Source organism: Pan troglodytes, chromosome 5 (assembly GCF_028858775.2).
Source record: "Pan troglodytes isolate AG18354 chromosome 5, NHGRI_mPanTro3-v2.0_pri, whole genome shotgun sequence".
In the NCBI taxonomy this organism is placed as follows: Eukaryota; Metazoa; Chordata; class Mammalia; order Primates; family Hominidae; genus Pan; species Pan troglodytes.
This window is the reverse complement of record NC_072403.2, coordinates 172000966-172021435: the sequence shown is the minus strand read 5'-3', so window position 1 is coordinate 172021435 and position 20470 is coordinate 172000966. Positions and strand designations below refer to the sequence as shown.

The following is a 20470-nucleotide window of genomic DNA, read 5'->3' as shown; positions in this document are numbered from 1 at the left end:
GAAGGTCTGATGGCCACTAAGCAGCTACAAACCTGAAGAGCAGGCTGGGGTACTTAGGTGCCCAATCTTAGGGTGATACCCTTGGGGTGTGACTCCTCAACTCAGCTTTTTCAGCAGGAACATGTTAAGAGGTATCTCCTAGAGTCAGGATGACTCAAGGACACGAGAAAATAACCCAAGTACTACTGGGCACAGAGAAAAATCATCAATAAAGGCTTGTTTCCTTTGCCCTTCGTTAACCTTTATTCATGTGTTTCACAGGTATTTCTTAAGTACCTACTGCGGGAGGCACAGGAGAGTACAGCAATGAACAAAACAAAGACGCCCTGCCCTCTCGGAGTGTATATTCCAGGTTGCAGGATACAAGATAAACAAGTAAACAAAGACTTGGCTACTACTCAGGAAAAATGCTAATCTCTTATTCAGGAGCCATGACTAGTTTCTCCAGGATAACAGAGACAAACTTCAAGAAGCGGCAGTGGCATAGTTAAACTATTTCACAATCCTAAGTATATGATATTGGTGCATGAGGGTGTCATTTAAAATGAGTTAACTGGTAGGAATCAACGCTAAAGAGATCCACACGTACCTAAAATGCTATGCTTTTCTTTTTTTTTTTTTTTTTTTTTGAGATGGAGTCTCACTCTGTCGCCCAGGCTGGAGTGCAGTGGCGCCATCTCCGCTCATTGCAAGCTCCACCTCCCGGGTTCATGCCATTCTCCTGCCTCAGCCTCCCGTAGCTGGCACTACAGGCACCCGCCACCACACCCAGCTAATGTTTTGTATTTTTAGTAGAGATAGGGTTTCACCATGTTAGCCAGGATGGTCTTAATCTCCTGATCTCGTGATCCGCCTGCCTCAGCTTCCCAAAGTGCTGCGATTACAGGCGTGAGCCACCGCGCCCGGCCTGCTATGCTTTTCTTAAAAGAAATCCACCATTCTTGCAAAGGGGATATCTAAATAAGGTAAAGAGTGTGTTTGCTTGGGGAGCAGAATCAAGATTTAAAAAAGAATAAAATGAGGGATATTGTCCTGATAATCTGGAAATCAGGGTTGCTAGAAAGAAAAGTGTTGCTCTATTCAATTATATTATTTTCTCTACTTGCATTTCATACTTGTTTTGTCAAGATTTATCAAATGTAAGTGGTTATGGGAGTAGGAAAGGAGGAGCCTATTAAAATACTTGAACACTGACTTTTTTCAGGGGGGTGATTTAACCACTCAGCACAAGGCAGCCCTCCTCCAGGCCTGGCAACCTCAATGCCATTCAAACCCATCAGCAGCACTTGAGGCGAAGGCACCAATATCTCAGAGTTCTTAGTCACAGCTTTAAAATGAAGAATGGTCACAGCAGGTTTCTAAACTTCACTCCAAAGAGACCTGCAAGCTGTCAGTACTTAAAACATTCTGATGTTTCAATGGACATTATGTCTCCTTTAAAACAAACTAATGGCAGGGCGCGGTGCCTCATGCCTGTAATCCCAGCACTTTGGGAGGCTGAGGCATGCAGATCACGAGGTCAGGAGATCAAGATCAGCCTGACCAATATGGTGAAACTCCATTTCTACTAAAAATATAAAAATTAGCCGGGCGTGGTGGTGCACGCCTATAGTCCCAGCTACTAGGGAGGCTGAGGCAGGAGTATCGCTTGAACCTGGGAGGTAGAGGTTGCAGTGAGCTGAGATTGTGCCACTGCACTCCAGCCTGGGCAACACAGGGAGACTCTGTCTCAAAAAGAAAAAACGAATATGCCTAGCCCCTAGTATCAACAGGAGCTCAGAAACAGTCATGTGGTTTAAATAATCTCTCTGAAAATTTATGAAGAATATTCCAAAAACTATTATGTACTCTGGTATGCACCCTGGTTAAACTATCACTAGATATGTTTCCACTAAAGTAAATATTTTTTAAAGACTATTTCATAATAAACTTGAAAATCGTATAAATAACTGACAACAAGTTTTAAGAAATCACATGTTTGAAACTAAAGGATTCTAAATTTCTTTTCAGATTAAAGGCCAAGCCCCTAGAATGGCCTAAGCTAAAATCATTCTTAAAATTAAATTGATGTTAAAGTTTAAAAGCACCATGATCACATTATAGAACTAGAAAATGGTTTCAGAAGCAATAAAATTATTACAGACTAAATAAAATGTAATGATATCTTTGAGGAATAATACATTTTTTGTCTGAAAGTTTGTCTGTTAGAAAATTCTCTACCTGAAGTGAACATGTACAGCCAGAATTAGGAAACTATTCCAAACAGTATGGTTCATTTAACAGCCAAGCAAATGAAACCATTCAGCTGAGATTCCCAGAAAAAGCCTACATTCCAGACTAAGTTATCTGAGCTTACACAAGTAAAGACTTAAGAAAAAAGCCAACAGAAAAAAAAAAAAAAGAGATCAATATATGCAATCAAAGAGAAAACTAAGCTGTAACAGTAAGATGTTAAATGTTAGCAACAAACAAGCTTCTGGAAGAAAGTATCTGCAAGCTGTGTGGAAACACCGTCTTCACTCAAACACACACAAAAGAATGTGTTGAATACATTTTCTGAAAGAAAGAACTTCAGGCCGTGCGCAGTGACACATGCCTGTAATCCCAGCACTTTGGGAGGCCAAGGTGGGAGGATCACTTGAGGTCAGGAGTTCGAGACCAGCCTGGCCAACATGGTGAAACCCTGAATCTACTTAAAAAACAAAAAAACAAAAAACACACACACACACAAAAATTAGCCAGGCATGGTCGCGCACGCTTATAGTCCCAACTACTCGGGAGGCTGAGGCACGAGAATAGCTTGAATCCAGGAGGTGGAGGTTGCAGTGAGCCGAGATCGCACCACTGCACTCCAGACTGGGTGACAGAGTGAGACTCCATCTCAAAAAAAAAAAAAAAAGTTCTGCAGCAGGATAGGTAAGAAAGCCCAGTGAGCATTTTCCTGAAACTCTGTCAAGTCTTCTAAAAGTCACTGACTCTATGCTGTATTCCATCTCGACTAAAGGAAACCAGCGGGACACAGGAGAGGAGTGGGGAGAACTGCAAAGGCCCCCACAGAAGCGGCTTGTCCACTGGAAACAACCCAGGATCCCTGTCCGTTGTCCCAGTTGTACAAAATTCAGTGACCATCCTCAAGGGAGGCAGACTGATTTTAGTTAAAATCACTCTTCTGGATGCAAAACCATCTTTCCAAGAACCCTGGTTCTTCAAAACCATCACTCTGGGACAGAAAATGTTCTAGAAAATCAGCAAAAATAAGTAAAATCTTTGCTATTCTATGTCATTTTTCAGAGCGTAAAACAGTTAGCCAATGGTCCCTCTCTCATTCTCAAAAAATCCAAATGCACTCCAAAGGCCAGCCTGACAGCTGGAGATACACACATGTGCTGCAGCAGCTCCTCCAGACAGTGTTCCCTGGCTGAATCCACAGCTCCAGCACTAGCTGCCATGGCACTTCATACAGCTCAGTGGTGGCATTTTCTGAAGTGTCTGTTATCCCCAACGACACCGTCACTCTGGGACAGTAATGTCTTCCCTCCTGGAGCAACGACTGGCAGATGCAGGATCAGCATCTCTACTGATGGCTTGAGAAGGAAACTGGCCAGTGGCTAAGAACGCATGACAGCACGGCTCTCACCCACACAGCTAACATGTGAGCCAAATCTCCCCACAGAACGTGATGCCATTATCCAACCCTCCCAAGTTCCTCAGCTTTGAAGCCGAATATCCCAAGGCTCAGAATGAGGAACTTGCCCAACATCACGGAATTATAAAGTGAAGAATTAACCTAGGCAGTGTGAGGCCCACGGGTGAGTCCTTAACCAATTAGGTAAACGGCTTCATTTATTTTCCATTTAAAGAAATGGTTTTAACTTTTCAGAAAACATTTAGTTTCAGTTACAACACAAAAACTGGCAAAACATTCCACAAAACTTTAGTTTAAATCTTGTCACAATAAATGCCATTAAAAGGACAGACTCTGTATGGCATAAAGATCTCTGAGTTCCTATTATATTGCCAACCATCTACACAACTTGATTCAATAAAATGCTAGTCATATAGAAAAATTACAGTTATCCCTTCGCAGCACCTTGTAATCACAGATACAAGACCCCCAGTAGAGGCCTGAAACCAGGAATACGGTTTCGGATATGGTTTTTCCTTTACATACATACCCATGATTAAGTTTAATTTATAAATTAGTTGTTGTAAAAGATTAACAACTAATAATAAAATAGCACAATTATAACTGTAATAAAAGGTATGTGAATGTGGCATCTCTCTCTCAAAATATCTTAATATTTTCAGACTGCAGGTGACCATGGGTAACTGAAACCTCAGGAAGTGTAACTGCTGATGGGGGGACTGGTTTATAGTCACTCACTTAATGGCGATACGTCGTCAGAAATGTGTCACGAGGCAATTCTGTCACTACTCAAACATCATCGAGTGTATCTGCACACACATAGATGGTGTCGCCTACTACAAACCTAGGCTATATGGTATGTCCTATTGTTCCCAGGCTACAAACCCACACAGCATGACGCTGCACTGAATACCGCAGGCAACCGTAACACGTGACACATATCTAAACGTAGAAAAGGTGCAGCAAATATATGGTATAAAGGATTAAAATGGCACACTTGCCTAGGGCACTTATAATGAATGGAGCCTGCAGGACTGGAAGTGGCTCTGGGTGAGTCAGTGAGTGAGTGGACCTAAAGGCCTAGGACCTGACTGGACGCTTTCATAAGACTGGTAGTGCAGCGGGTTCGTTTACAGCAGTATTACCACAAACATGTGACTAATGCATTGTGCTACGACATTACAATGGCTACAGCATCACTAGGTGATAAGAATTGTTCAGCTTCATCCTAATCTTCTAGGACCAAGGTCATTTATGCAGACTGTAGTTTACGCAGTCCGTCATCGGCCAAAACGCTTCTCATTTTTAATGTCATGGATACTACTTATATCGTAAAGGCAGAATTCTCAGAGTGGTTGAACCCATCTGAGGACAGCCTCTATGAAAAAGCTGTGAACTGTCTGAAGATTCAGACCACATCACATCACGCTGATCAACAGATCATATGCTTTTCCTTGCTCAACTTCTTCCCCAAGCTAAAACTTCTGCTACTCTATACTCCCAGTCCAGTTCTGCTTTCTCTTCTGCACAGTGTGAATTGCCAAACACCAGAGCATTGCCTTCCACAGCCTCTCTTCCCATACCCAACTGGTTTCCATGGAAATAATATCAAGTCCCTCAGCCGGCTCCTTCCCACTGGCTGCACTGTCCTTGCTATTTCTATACAAGCAGCTTGTGAACTCTACAAACAAGGTCCACATCTATATTGTCTTCCTCAACTCAGATGCACACTCTCCTTTAATGAGACTACTCAGCTCAGCAGAGAGTCCAACAGTGACACAACTCAGAAACATTCTACAATCAAACCATCAGGCCCAGCAGGAAACGGGGAGCAGCAGAAGTCAAATACAAGGCAAATGACTTTAGAAGATCTCTGCTTTTAAAGCAAAGTCTGTGGCAGAAACATACCCTATTTTTTTAATTTAACAAGGGCAATTAATTTAACCATATAAACCAAGCACACAGTCGGAATCTTTCCCATAAAGAAAGCTCAGATACTGTTTTGCTCCTGACTGTAATCTCACTGCTTCTGCTGAAACTATCCTGGAGAACTGCAGTCAGTCCACGCCTGTTCAGAAGTACAGAGGTTCCATTTTAACCTCATTTGCTTGAAATTTCATAATATCCTGAAAGGTGTTGGCAGGTTACCAATTAGAAGGAAGCACACAAGTAACAGACTGTCAGCCAACCCAGAGACAGGAAGGTGTTTCTACTTTCCTGCTACTGTTCCAGCAAGGGCCGCAATCAAAACCCACCCTGGTCCAGACGAAACCAATCGAGGGGCTGCAATGAAGAAGTGAATCTAACCCCCAGGCCGACGCAGCTGCCCAGAATTCAAAAAGCTTCAAACAGAGATGCAGAGCCATCTCCACTGAGTGAGTTCTAAACGTCTGTCCAAAAATGAAAAAAAATTCAAAATACAATGTCATAGGGATACAGATATAGAATATCTTTAAACTGACATTGGTATCTTAATATGACACCTCTCAGAGTTTTCATATATGCCATCACTCAATGCTTGCAAAACCACAATAGCTTGCAAGATGTAATTTGGAGTTCTTTCCTTTTAAAAATAGCTAGCATCTAAAGTATGTAAAATTCTATGATCAAAATATATGGTATGCTCAATCTCTTAAAGAAAATAAATCTTAGAAAACTGGGTTCCTTCCCTTCAACACAAAACATCTCCATGAAGTATCACTCTGTCCCTTCCTCATTTATTGCCATATATCCAAACTCTTTTAAAATATATCTTAGTTTCCTCAGTCCCTGTGAATCTTGGGGTTATGCTAATGGTCATGTAACTATTAAACATTTTACTACTGGCCTGCAATTAATAAAGCAAGACAAAGGCAGGATGGGATCAGTAATAATAAAAGTAGGCACGTGTGAATCTGTAATTTGGTTTCCTTAAAAGACAGAAACCCAGTTGGTGACACATAAGTGAAATTCACATAACAAGATACATGGTCACTAGCTAGATAAATGTTTCTCTGAGTCTACAGCAAGCAACAAATCTAACATGTTGGAGACAAAGAGAATGTGAAGTGTTTCCAACCTGAACATCCAAAAAAGATTCTCCTACTTTCGACATGCAAGCAAGTCCTCTAACAGAATATTCAAGAAATCACCTGGCTCACTACTGCCCCTCAACAGTATCAGACAGTGTTTCAGCTCATACATATCCAGCACAGTCACCTTCAGAAATCCAGACCAGTCTCCTTAACTAAGGAGAAAGGGAAAAAACGGCAAGGAAGAGGAGCAAGGAGGCAGGGTTCCCACACTGGACCTTGGCAGCAGAACATCAAGAGCCTAAGGTAACCACTGTCGTCAACAACTTGCTGTTGCCTACACTAAAAGAGAAACAATCTGATTTGCATGAAGACTCCTACCCCGAGCTGAAGGCTGGGGAAGCACGTGAGTTTGACACAGCATGGCCAGAGCTTATATAGGAAGTACTTCACTTCCTATTCTAACAAACCCACAAAGCTGTGGACAAAGATACAGGGCTGACAAATACAAATAAATAGAAGCAGGGAAATGCCAAACGTCAGCCTTTGGTTTTCCCTGAGAGGTATGCAGGGTCTGGAAGGAAGCCCGGTGTATGGAGAGGGATCCGGCTGGAAGCCCTAAGTCAAACACGACATCTAAGTTGATGTCAGAGCCCAGGGAACCAGGGCAGGCAATGGGGACCGCATAACAGAGGTCACCTGGAATAGAGAGGGGGCACGCTACCCTAAGAAAGGTGCCATGAAGGGCCTGGGCCAGATTCCTGCCCCAGCGCTGACCAACAAGCTGTGTGAGACAGTCTCTCCCAGCTCAACTTCCTCGACAAAACTCAGCTAGCCTACAAGGTCATTGTGAGGAGAAAACCACCACCAGGAACACAGAGCTATCCAAACAGACTATGATCTACAGCTTTCATTTGAATCCAGAGAGAGAGTTGGACTGCTTAAAAACTAAGTTTACAAAAAAAGGTGAGTTGGCTGGGGGCGGGGGGTGCCCTCTGAAAGGAGTGTCACATGACACTGGCAAGGAACTGGAGGGAGAGACGGGCAGGCCCCTGTCCGGAGGCATCTCCTAGGAGCTGATGAAGACAGAGAGACACACGCACTCAGACAAACACACACTCACACACACACTCAGACACACACACTTGCACTCACACACTCGTGCACTCACACACGCATTCACGCACACATACATACTCAACTGCCTCCTGGGACCTCTCAGGACAAGGATGCCACTCTGGCCTGCCCGCCCTGCACCATCCACAGCAGAGACAGGTGAGTCCAGAGCTTCCAGCAGAAGAGCAGCGGGGGAAACAGAACAAGTGCAAACACACCAGGCTGTGGCGTTCCCAGGAGGTGGGCAAGTGCCCTCCACAACAGAAAGCTACCACAAAAATGGCCGGTCCTCTCTGCTAGCCTTGGCTCAGATCAACTCAACAGTACAGGATGCAGGCCAGTATTTCAACCCTAAACCCTGCTCTGTGATGATTTTCTTCCAATCAGAGCAATTACCTGGGCGGTCTCATACTTTGCTCCTCATGTATAAAGAAGAGTTGTAGATGGGCTAAACTCCCTGCTTTGCCATGTGGATGTCTGAGGCCAACCGCCTTTAAGGACAATCTAGCCCCCAGCGCAGAATTCAGACCTTAATGTTCAGCCCCCTACTCTCCCTGTCACCAAGGTCCCAGAAAACCCTCCCAGACCCAGGGCCCTTCCTGGAGTGTGCAAACTACAAGGGAAGGTGGGCCTTTCTAGAAAACCTGCGGGCTGTCAGCTCAGCTGGCTGGCCCACGGTGCTAATGAGGCCACCGCCAGGTGGTGGTTCCTCACAAAGGCCAATCAGGTGGACAGAGGAGAAAAGCCCCTGCTTTGAAGATGCTGGAGCCAAACATCAGACAGCAGAGGCTCCGCAAAGCCTAACACCCAGCTGGGGCTGCCCCTCTCCACCTTCTTACAGACTCAGAATGGACAGCCTAGGGAGGTCCCAGTGAGGTCCATGACCTTGTCTCTGATCACAAATTCACAAAGTGGCCAAGCCCATGTTAGAAAGAGGCCTGTCCTGCTCCAGAGCTCATGCTATCTCCATCGCAGCCTAAAGGCAACCTGAAGAGGAAAAGCAGCTACCATGCTCAACTGCAACCCTCACCTAGGGATCTCATAGTTCCCTAAGGCAATCCAAGCAATCGAATCTTCCATGTACCTTTCTTTCTTTCTTTCTTTCTTTTTTGAGACGGAGTCTCACTGTGTTGCCCAGGCTGGAGTGCAGTGGTGCGATCTCAGCTCACTGCAAGCTCCGCCTCCCGGGTTCACACCATTCTCCTGCCACAGCCTCCCGAGTAGCTGGGACTACAGGCGCCCGCCACTGCGCCCGTCTAAGTTTTTTTGTATTTTTAGTAGAGACGGGGTTTCACCGTGGTCTCGATCCCCTGACCTCGTGATCCACCCGCCTCAGCCTCCCAAAGTGCTGGGATTACAGGCATGAGCCACAGCACCGGCCCATGTGCCTTTCAATCCACCAATCTACTGAAGTCCTCAAGGGCTCTGGCTTTTACCCAGAGGGAGCCCAAAGTCCCACAGCCTCTGTGACCTGGCCACAGCTAGTCCTCCATGCTCTCTGGCCCCTCCCTCCATTCTCCCAATGGCTCAGCCCACCCAGACACACTGGGCCCTTAGCTGCCTCTCAACCAAGTCAGACATGCTTCCCGCTGGGTCTGACATGCAGGCCCCCACCAGGGTGCCTGGTTCACTCGCTCACTTCCAGCCTTTTACAGAAAGGCCTGGGGACAGCGGACTCTCCAATAAAACAGCCCCATCCTCGGGGCCCAACCCCCGACTCTGCCACCAGCTCTCCTCTCCCTCTGCATGTCCAGCAAAGTCAAGGCCATGAGCTCACGCTGCCTGTCACTCTAAAGGGGTGACTCTAAAAAGAGAGAAAAGAAAAGAGAGAAGTGCTGGCATAACTGACGCTTCAAGAGCAGAGACCAGGTGGAGGCAGGGTGCCTCAGGGGAACAATGAGGGTGACTCACTGGAGTCTCAGGCTTGCCACTTCTAGGAAACCCACTACTTTAGCACTTCTATTCTGGTGGCTTGGCACTCTATTTGCAGGCCAGGGTGGGGCGCAGGGAGTGTTGGGGGAGTTTTTTAAGTACTAAACAGCTGTTTTAAAATGTATAACTGATTCTGGAGTACAGATAACCATGCAGATAGCAACAAGTTAATTTTGCACACACTCAAAATCCAATGGTGGGTCTGCTCTGAAGGAGCTCTCTCCTCCCAGCACACAGCAGGCATGAAGAAGGTGGCAGCCCTGACAGCAAGACCCTCCTGACCTTCCCTCTAGGCCATAGCCCACAGGCAACTCAACTGCAAAGGCCAGTTTTTGCTGTCACACATTCCTGAAAACAGAGCTCGGGCCAGTACTTCCACCATCCCCCTCACTTCCTACACCTCTCCCAGTGAAGGACGACACTCCTAGGATCTGCTTCCTCTTCCTGGACAACTTGCCCTCCAGATGTACTGAATAATGGTTGCCCCCAGGGGATCGAAAAGCACACAAAAGGAAAAAGAAAACTCCTACCAAAGGTCTGCAGCTGGCTGAAGGGCCAGGTTCACAGAGCGCCTGGGATTTTCCCCACCCTGGAGGATTCACAGGAAAGTGCCCCTCTGCCCTGGCTAACACGGAGACAAAAATAGGCTTATGACGCATTGCTTCGGGCACCTCGAAAACCTAAACGACCGTACTTTTTTTTTTTTAAGTTGCACAGCAAGGTGGAATTTATGAAGCACTTTCACATCCAAGCCACTGGCCTGGACACTTCTGTTCCCACCTACAACAGCACCCATTCCTCCACCCTCCAGGGAGACCTGGAGAGGCCTAAGTGAGGACAGGATCCCCCTGACCATGTGCAGAAGTTAGCTGAGACTTCCTGATCCTACCACAGGGAAACAGGGAGGACGGCTCTTCTTGCCCTGGAACCACGACAGCCCCCTTTCTCCCAGCCTAGCCTGGGACCAAGCCACCACACGCAGGAGGGTGACCCCCGGCCCCCACCCAAACTCCACACCTCGAATTATCAAGCTCCTCATTGTTTGGGGGAATCTGAGTGAGGAAGGACTCCTCAAGGCTGCAAACCTCAGGACTGCAGAATTTGGGATGCAAAATGGACCCGGAAATCACAGAGTCCAGTGGCTTTGAAACTTTTTTAAACAGTGGAAACCTTTCTTTCTCATGAGGAAGCTTACGTGGAGTGCCAATCATGAAACAGATGAAGAAGAAATGCTCTCTGGTTGAGGCAGAAACCCCAAGACACTAATGGAGAGCTCTGGGAGGCCGAGAAACAGGTTATAAAAATAAATCCCTGATGTAAGGCAGCATCTGTAACTTACAGATAAAGCAACTGCTACCACTACAGCACCAATGAACACCGAGGACGTGCCAGGCATTCAAATGTCTTCCAATTCCCACACCTAGCCTACAACACGGTTAGCATCCCACACCTAGCCTACAACACGGTTAGCATCCCACGCCTAGCCTACAACACGGTTAGCATCCCACGCCTAGCCTACAACACGGTTAGCATCCCACGCCTAGCCTACAACACGGTTAGCATCCCACGCCTAGCCTACAACACGGTTAGCATCCCACGCCTAGCCTACAAACATGGTTAGCATCCCACGCCTAGCCTACAACACGGTTAGCATCCCACGCCTAGCCTACAACACGGTTAGCATCCCACGCCTAGCCTACAACACGGTTAGCATCCCACGCCTGGCCTACAAACATGGTTAGCATCCTGACTGGACACACACGGAAAGGAAGACCTCAGAGGTTCTGTGACTTGCCCAAGGCCTGTGAGGGGAGGAGTCTGGATTCAAGCCCAGCAAAGTGACTTCCAAAACTAACTCCCTAATGAGAGGTTTTCAAATAGGAAAGAGAGAAAGAAAACTAAGTCCCACCCCTCTTGAGGAGGAAAATGAGGTCCAGAGAAAAGAAGTGATTGGACACAGCCAACTCAACAATCCAGATCCCCCGTCTCAGGCCACACGCTGCCAGCAGCAATCAACAGGGGTTTAGCAGCTGTGTCTTGGCAGGAACAGTGCTTGGGGGTGACATTGGGAGGGTGGAAAGGACCTAAAGCGCCAAGAACAGCCACAGAGGCACATCCTGCCCATCCCCTAGTCTCCCTGAAAACAATTTACAGCCAAATTCCAACAACTGCTCCCAGCCCTACCCCACACAGCTGCACAAGGAGGCAGCCAAGGTCGGGTGGAGACCCACTGCAGAGTGCACGGTCAGGAGTCACCTGTCACTGCAAGGGCACCAGCACCATGTAATCATGGTGACAAACTCAAACCAAAGAAACTGGGCCCAAGGAAAAATAATTAATAGAGCAATCAGAGCAGAACTTTAAGAGAGATCTTCAGAGGGTTGACAGAAGCTACAGCGTCCACGCAGAAAGAACAGGCAGCTGTGACTACACATCAGCTGAGATTCTGCAACAAAAGACAACAGGGAAGCAGAAGAGCATCTGAACCACGGGAGAACTGGTAAGCTGGGCGACAGCAGCAAACGACATCCAGCTACGTGCCTGTCCACAGCGGCAGCCAGATACAAATAATAAAAGCAACAGACAAACCAAAGAAGAGTTAGGGCAAAGAAAAGCTGAACAGCACCATGAGTAACTTTGACCCAAACAGAGAACTTTTTTTCCAAACACATAATACCCTCCCAACTTGACTAGGTGTTAGGCCACAAGGGAAATGTCAGTAAGTTCCACCACATTTACCCGCACAATGGAAAAAATAAATTTAAAACCCCCAAAGTCCATGGACCTGAAAAAAATAAAAATCTAAAAATTTAGTGGGTCCAGGAAGTTGAAACAGATAGAACTTTTGAATCCAAAAAGGAAATACACAAAATTGAAATATGGAGAAAAAAAAAGTATCAGAATCTATGAGTGGTATGGTACTCCGAAGAAAGAAACATGAAGCTTTAAATATATTTCTTAATTATGCAAAATGATTTAAAATAAAAGAGCTAAGCATTCAATTCAAACGAGAAACAGAAAAATGATGTAGAAGTTACTGAGTGGATAAATTAATAAAATTGCAAATAAATGGTGAAAAGATGAAAAAAACAAAACACTAGTTCTTTTGGAAAGACTTTAAAAAGGTAAATAAGTCTTTAGTAAATATAATTAAGAAAAAAGTACACAAGTAAACATCAGGAATTTTAAAAATTTACCTAGAGCTATAGAGTATCAAAAATATGAGAGTAGCAAGCTACTTATTAAATATGAATACACAATTAAAATGACAATTTTCTAGGAAAATAGAGATTACCAAAATTGGCCCAAGAAAAAGTAGAAAATCTGAATAGAAAAATAAACTAGATAAAACTGAAAATAAAACTAGAAAAAACCATAATCAAAAGTCCTCCCCGATGATATTCCACCTAAGAGCACCAGGCCCAAATAGTTTTACTGGTGAATTCTACCAAACTTTAAGAAACAGAAAATGTCCATCTTATATACAAACTGTTTCACCACATACAAAAATACTAAAAGCTAACTAGCTCCTTCCACAAAGCAAACATATTATTAATAACAAAATCCGTCAAGAACAGCAGAGCAAAAAAACTGTAGCCCAATCTCACTTAAAAACAGAGCTGTAAGCATATTTCATAAAGTATTAGTAAACAGAACTAGATATATTCATGGAAATAAATAAACTTTTACCCTTTTTGTGGTGTTATTTATATATGTGTGTGTGTATTATATATAACTATATATTATATATTATATGTAATACATATATAATATATAATACATATATAATAAATATGCTTATATAATATATACATAATACATATATTTTATATATATATTATATATATAAATATATATATGTATGGGTTTTTTTTTTCCCATCTGGTTCCTGGCTGCTAACTTCCACAGTCCTAGTGTTGGTCTTTTGTTATAATGTTGGGTGTGTCAGGCCTCAGGAAACAATCTCTCCATCTGCCCCTCCTTCCACCTGCCCCAAGGTAGGACTCTCATCTTCCCTGCTTTTGGACTGTGGGTCTTAAGATCCTCCCCAGTGAGGGTCCCACCCTATACCCGGGAGAAGAAATGCTGACCTCCTGAAGCTTCCATAAAAACTGGGTTGGGGGAGCTTCCAAATAGTTGAATGCACGGCAATTCCTGGAGGGTAGTGAGCCAGGGAGGTCACAGAGGCTCCGCACCCCTTCCCCAATACCTCGCCCTAAACATCTCTTCATCCGTATCCCTTGTAATATCCTCATAAACTGCTAATCATCAGTGTTTTCCTGAGTTCTGTAAGCCACTCTAGCAAATTAATCAGACCCAAAGAGGCACTGTGGGAACCCCAAATTGAAGCCAGTTGGTCAGAAGTTCCAGAGGCCCGGACTTGTGACTGGTGTGGGGTGGGGAGCGGTCTCGGGAACTGAGCCCCAAACCTGTGGCATCTGACACTATCTCCAGGTAGACAGAGTCAGGAATTGAATTGGCCAGGGGTTACTGCTTCGTGCCTGGGGAAAAACGACCACACATTTGATTACGGAGGTCTTCTGTGTTGATGACTGTTCATGGAATGAGAGCAAAGGAAAAATAGGGTTTGAGTTTTCTTCAAACATCATATATAAAAATTAAACCACAAAAATTGATCCTAGAGTTAAGGAATCAAAGTTAAAACCAAAATACTTCTAGAGGCAGACACAGGAGAAAATCTTTGAGACCTTGGGGTAGGCCAGTGGTTCTCAATTGGATGTGATTTTGCCCCCTCCCCTCCAGGGCCTTTGATATGTCTGGAGACATTTTTATTTGTTACCACTGGGGGAGGGGGAGTGGTAGAGTATAGTCTTGGCATCTAGTCAGTAGAGGCCAGGAATGCTGGCTGACATCCTACAATGCCCAGGATAGCCCTCCAAACAAAAAATTACCCAGGTCAAATGTCACTCGTTTTAAGGTTGATTTCTCAAGCTACCAAAAGCACAAACCATAAAAAGTTATAGTCCATCAAATTTTTTTTAAATCTGTTCTTCAAAGGATATCACTGAGAAAATTTAAAGGCAAGGCAAAGACTGAAAGAAAATACTCATACCTTACACATATCTAAGAAAGAACTTGTACCCAGAAGACATGAGGAGCTCCTAAAGCTCCATAAGGAGAAGAACCCAAAAACAATTTTTAAGGGGTAAAAGGGACAAAATATGATTTTTAAAGGACACTACAAAAAATACCCAAACAGTCAGTAAGCACATGATAATGGTGAACATCATCCAGGATTCCAATAAATACAAGAAAAGATGTTCCTTTCTTGCTCAACATCATGAGTCAGCAGAGAGATGAAAGCTGAAACCACACTGAGATACCATTACAACTCCACTTGAATGGCTAAACCTAAGACTGGCAGGTGTTGACAAGGATATAGAACTGGAACTCTCATACATCACTGGTGGAAATGCAAAATTGTAATTCGGCATTACAGTTTGGTGGGTCCCATGAAGTCAAACAGCTGCTACGCCCACCTCCTCATACACCATTCATGACCAGTTACAGCATTAGCAAGAGCTCTCTGTGGCTAGGACAATCCAAAGAAGAAAAGGAGGAAGAAAAAGAACAGCACCTGCAAAGTGATAAGCTACTCTGCCACTAGGCTCAGTTCTAGAGCCTGCTCAATTCTTTCCCCAATACAATAGTTTATATACCAAGATCAAAATAGGGAAGGGAACATCTCAATTATTTCTCTCAGCCCCATCTTTTAAAAATCCCTCTCTCTATGAAATGCTGACAAAAGATGTGAGACCCAACTCAGGCATTCATTTCCTGGGAATCTGTCAGGATGCTGTTCTGAGAATTAATCCATGAGATCTAATGTAACCATAATTAACAACCTTAGGCTTCCACATACACTTACTGTTGAAAAGAAATGCACACACACAAATGGATGTGATCCAGGTTTAACATGTGGCCCAAATTAGGCATATAAGCACTGTTCCTTTGGAAAAATTACAGGGAAAAAAAAAATCTCCTTAGAGACAGTAACTAAACCAACCTCAACTCCCAGCTGGCTTCATTATTCTCTTGTCCTCAATATAATAAAAACTTTCTAGCATTTATACCTAAACAATTTGGGGAAAACTTGTCCTGTATAAATTTTGAAGCTCTTAACTACCTTAAATCTAACCATCCCAAAGCATTATTTTATCATTAATGCACCCTGTTAAGACCTCACCCATTAAGCATCTTGTTAACACCTAACTAAAGGGTGGAAACTTGCATATTACATATATAATATGACATTTTACAAACTTTAAAGCATATGGTAATAAGTAAAGCCACTGACAAGCTGAGATCACTTTAGACACTGTTGCTGGTTTTGCATGGCCTGGCCTCTGCTCCTCTCCTCCTGAATGCCCTCTCTTCTTGCTCTACTATTCCCGCCCTCCACTGACCTTCAACATTCCTTCCTGCCCCCGGTCTTCTCTACAGGCCAGTCCCACAGCCTATCACACTAGCCTCAGAAACAAGTTTTCTACTAACTTTGTACCAGCAATATCACCTCCCAAGAAATACCTGCATAAGAATCATTAACTTCTAACTCAGCACAGGGATCACGTGGCAAGTAATCCACTTGACACTTGAAAAATGCTTTGCTGAGTCTCTCCAAAAAACCATGCACTTATTTAAAGCGCTGCTTCAAGCCAGATACACTTTGGGAAATGTGCCTTTGTCGTGCCTGCTGTTCAATGCACAACTCAGAGGGCAGGCCCCTCCACGTGCACGGACACAGTTCAAGCTGCTGCTGAAATGGTGCTGTCTCCTTCATCCCTCCCAATAACTAACTGCACCAGGAACCGCACCCCATCCCAGGAGTGCTCAGAGCCAAAGGTCACCTTGAAGCTTTGCCCCCACAAGGTGCCTCGCAGGCACCCCTGAAGCAGGCCCGCATGTCCCTCTTGTCGGTCTAAGCGACTGCAGATGAAAAATATTCTCTCTAGGTTCTAGAGAGCTGGGCTTGGGAGGAGAGGTTGTTTTCCTGGAAATCCAACTCCATCTTTTAGAGACAATGAGAATTTACGGCTAGAATTCTGTTAAAGCCATATGGTGTCTGGGCGCTCCAAAACCTTTGCAAGGATAATGACTTTCTGGGGGCCATACAATGAACAAGAATACTATCAATGGAAAAACACATTCCACGTATGAAATGACCAATTTACAAACATTTGGAATGTGATCCTTCTGTACATTTGGGACTGCCTCCATGTGACCAAGCAGCAAAAACAAACGGGGACATTTGTAGGACTCGACTTTTCATGCTCACAGTGGAGACCTGGCCGAGTTATTTACATTTCAGCAAACTGATGCCCAGGAACAAAATTAAAATGGAGCTTAACACATCACACCTTGGCGACACTTGGTAAAATTTTTTGTATCAAATTAAAAAAAAATCGACGTACATTCCTATTCCTCAACTACATGCTACATTTACGGAAATTTTAGCCAGTTTTATCTCATAAAAGTACAGATGACTGATACTTCCCCCACCCCAAGAAAAGTTTTCAAAAAGTATTTAAGGAGAGGTATCAGTTTAAAACAGGAACATAAACCCAGCATGGTGGCTCATGCCTGTAATCCCAACACTTTGGGAGGCTGATGCAGAAAGATTACTTGAGGATAGGAGCTTGAGGCCAGCCTGGGCAACATAGCAAGATGTCATCTCTATTAAAAATTTTAAAAAATATATAATAAGCCAAGTGGGGTGGCACACACCTGTAATCCCAGCTACACAGAAGGGTGAGGTGGAAGGACTGCCTGAGCCCAGGAGTTCACGACTGTAGTGAGCTATGACTGCACCACTGCACTTCTGCCTGGGCAACGCGGTGAGACCCTGCCTCAAAAAATTATAAAACAGGAACAGACAGGAAGTTCACTTGGCACATGTTGGGTTTAAAGTAGAGATTGCAAGTGGTTCTGGAGAAGTCTGCATGTGCAACTACAGGGAAGTAACAGGGAAAGAGGTGGGTGAAAATCCGTCTCTGAAATGATTGGCAGATTTGTCATCCTAAGAAAATCTGGCAGAAAAATTAAACACAACTTTGAAGATATTCTAAGACTACAAAGGGCAGATCTTATTATATTCACAATGCATATCAACCTCAGAAACCTCTTCGGCATTTGCTAAGTATGCCCACGTGTGACAGAGGCCAGAAAAACGTAAAGATACAAAGGCCATTCCTACTAGACCAAGAGGCCGTGTTCCACCTGGAGATGAGGTTCGTGAACACAGGTTCAAGACACTGCCATGACTAACCTAATGCAAAAGTAAGGGTCCCATCAATCAGCCAAAGTATCAGTCTGCCCTTGAAGCCACCTTAATCTTAACTGTGAAGAAACAAACTTCAATTTGTTAACAAGACCAAGACTTCAACCACACTAGGCCAGCTGGGTTAATTTCTTATTGTATTTATTTATTTATTTTTGAGACACGGCCTTGCTCTGTCGCCCAGACTAGAGTGCAACTCGACTCGATCACAACGCACTGCAACCTCGACCTCCGGGGCTAACGCTATCCTATCACCTCAGCCTCCCTTAACTGGGAGGACAGGAGTGTGCCACCGCGCCCGGCTCTAATTTTCATATTTTTTGTAGAGACGGGGTTTCGCCATGTTGCTGAAGCTGGCCTCCAACTCCTGGACTCAAGTGACCCGCCCACCTCGGCCTTCCAAAGTGCTGGATTCCAGGCATGAGCCACCGCGCCCAGGCGAGTTAATTTCTTATTTTTGGTCACAGAAGCCATTATTCCAAAATGCCTTCCTCTAAATGTTGTTCTCAGCCTGACCTCGTTTAAGCTGCCACCATTTCTCTGTATCATACTAGTTACTGGAGTAACTATGTATCTTAGGGTAGCTAACTGGTCTTTAAACTAGTGTCACAAACTCTCCCTCCATCCACCCTTCCCCTTCCAAAAAAGGGAGCATAAAAAATATGGGCCTTTCCAAAGAGTTTCTATCGTGAGATCAGCCTCACCCTCCTTAGACTAATTTCTGCATGTTCTGAACACAGGGGTGCTAATAAAACTATCTCTGATGCATGGGAAAAATAAGAACCCCCCCATAAACCCTACCACAAACTCCAAGTTCAGCCCAAAGTAGGCTCAACTTTGTTTCACTCTGAAAAGTAACTTGTAAAAGTAACTTGTAAAAGTAACAGTAACAGGGAGAAACTGTTGTCTGTTCAAAACTTTTCATCCTGCTTCCTTTTTACCAAAGTTTAAAAAAATAAACAAAAGCTGAATTTTCCATCATCCTAAACAGTCCAGAAAAGGATGGTCAGAAAATTCCTGAAATTCGAAGTTCCCCAGGCCCTGGACTGCTAGCAGTTGCGCGAGGTGAACAGCCCTCGATGGGACTGATGGGTTATACAATCATGGTTCCCAGAGCAAGATCCACTAGAATAATCCGCCCCGGAGACAATGACATCATGTGAGCAACCAGGCAGGAAGTTGGGCTCAGAGAAGTGAAGGGTCAAGTCTTGAAAGCTCACACTGGACGACACCCCCTGCCCCCAATCTAAAGAAGACAAAAGTCACCGCCTGCTAAAATATATATATATATATATATATATATATATATATATATATATATATATATATTTTCTTTAAAGAGAAAATGAGCCCACGGGGGGAAATCAATCAGCAAATGAAACCTCAAACACTCAACTCCAGGACCATTCCTGCGGGCTCCAACGCCCCGGTGAGGCTCTCCACACCGAGGGGCCTCACCGGTGCCCCGCTGGCGAAACTCTGATGCAAACGCGCAGCGGGAACAAAGCAAACTGGAGTTCCTGCCTCCAACTTTCCCGGACGCCCGGCCGCGCGAGGGCAGGCGCCGACCCCAAGGGCCGGGGCGACCGCTCCGCACAAAGCCACCCCCGACTCAGCGACAGCCACAAGTGGCAGGACGCGGGGCTCCAGGACCGCCACGACCGCGTGTGCCCCCGCGCCCCCCGCCTGCGCACGGGACCCGGCGGGACTCCCGGACACCACGCAGGCAACTTTCCCTCGGGAACGGGGCGGACCCCGGCGCGGACCGGAGGCGACTTGGAGACCCCAGGAGCTCCTCGAGCGCTCCCCGCCCCCCACGCCGGCCGCTCACCCCGGGCACCGCGAGCGGAGCCTGCGTCCGGGCGGGCCACCCACCTGCACAGCTCGGGGAACGGGGCGGCCTGGGCCTGCGTGGACCCCGGGGCAGCGACGAGCAGCAGCAGCTGCAGCAGGAGCAGAGAGCGCTGCGGGCGGCGGGCGGGCGCGGGCCCCAGGTGGGGGCTCCGGCCGGCGGCGGCCCCCATCGCGCCGGGCCCGGACTGCGCGGCGGGCGCGAGGCTAGCGGCGCGCGACTGCTGGGGGCCGCGCCCGGGACGGGGTCGCGCCGCCAGGGCAAAGGCGGAGGTGGAGACGGAGCGGGAGCCCGAGGTGAGCGCGGCTCGACTGGGCTCGGCGACAGCGACAGCGGCAGCGGCGGCCCCGGAACCGCGTCACGTGACAGCCGCCCGGCACCGCCCCCCCACCCCCGCCCCCCGCTCACGTGACTCCCTTGTTCAGGTGACCCCCGCCCGCCCCGGCTCCTCCCAGGCCCGGGTCACGTGGGCGCAGCGCGCGGGACAGGAAGCGGCGCGGGCGGGGCGCAGGCTCCAGGTGCCTCCCGGGGCCTGAGCCTCTCGGCGGGCTGGGCGCGGCGGGGGTGCCTAGCCGGGCCTCAGTTTCCCCTCCCACCGCGCCCTGCTGGATCGT

General features: G+C 46.1%; 1 protein-coding gene across 2 annotated transcripts in view; it reads right to left on the bottom strand.

Moving 5' to 3' along the window:
* IGF2R (insulin like growth factor 2 receptor) overlaps window positions 1-20193 on the bottom strand; it is a 139973-nt gene extending 119780 nt beyond the window's left edge. Inside the window, exon 1 of one of the 2 annotated variants that reach the window (XM_016956572.4) lies at window positions 19880-20193. In XM_016956572.4, the coding sequence (XP_016812061.3) occupies window positions 19880-20028 (149 nt within the window). In that variant the 5' untranslated portion in view covers window positions 20029-20193. The remainder of the gene's footprint in view (window positions 1-19879) is intronic. The other variant, XM_016956573.4, reaches the window with a different exon arrangement.
* Between the last annotated feature and the right edge of the window lie 277 nt (window positions 20194-20470).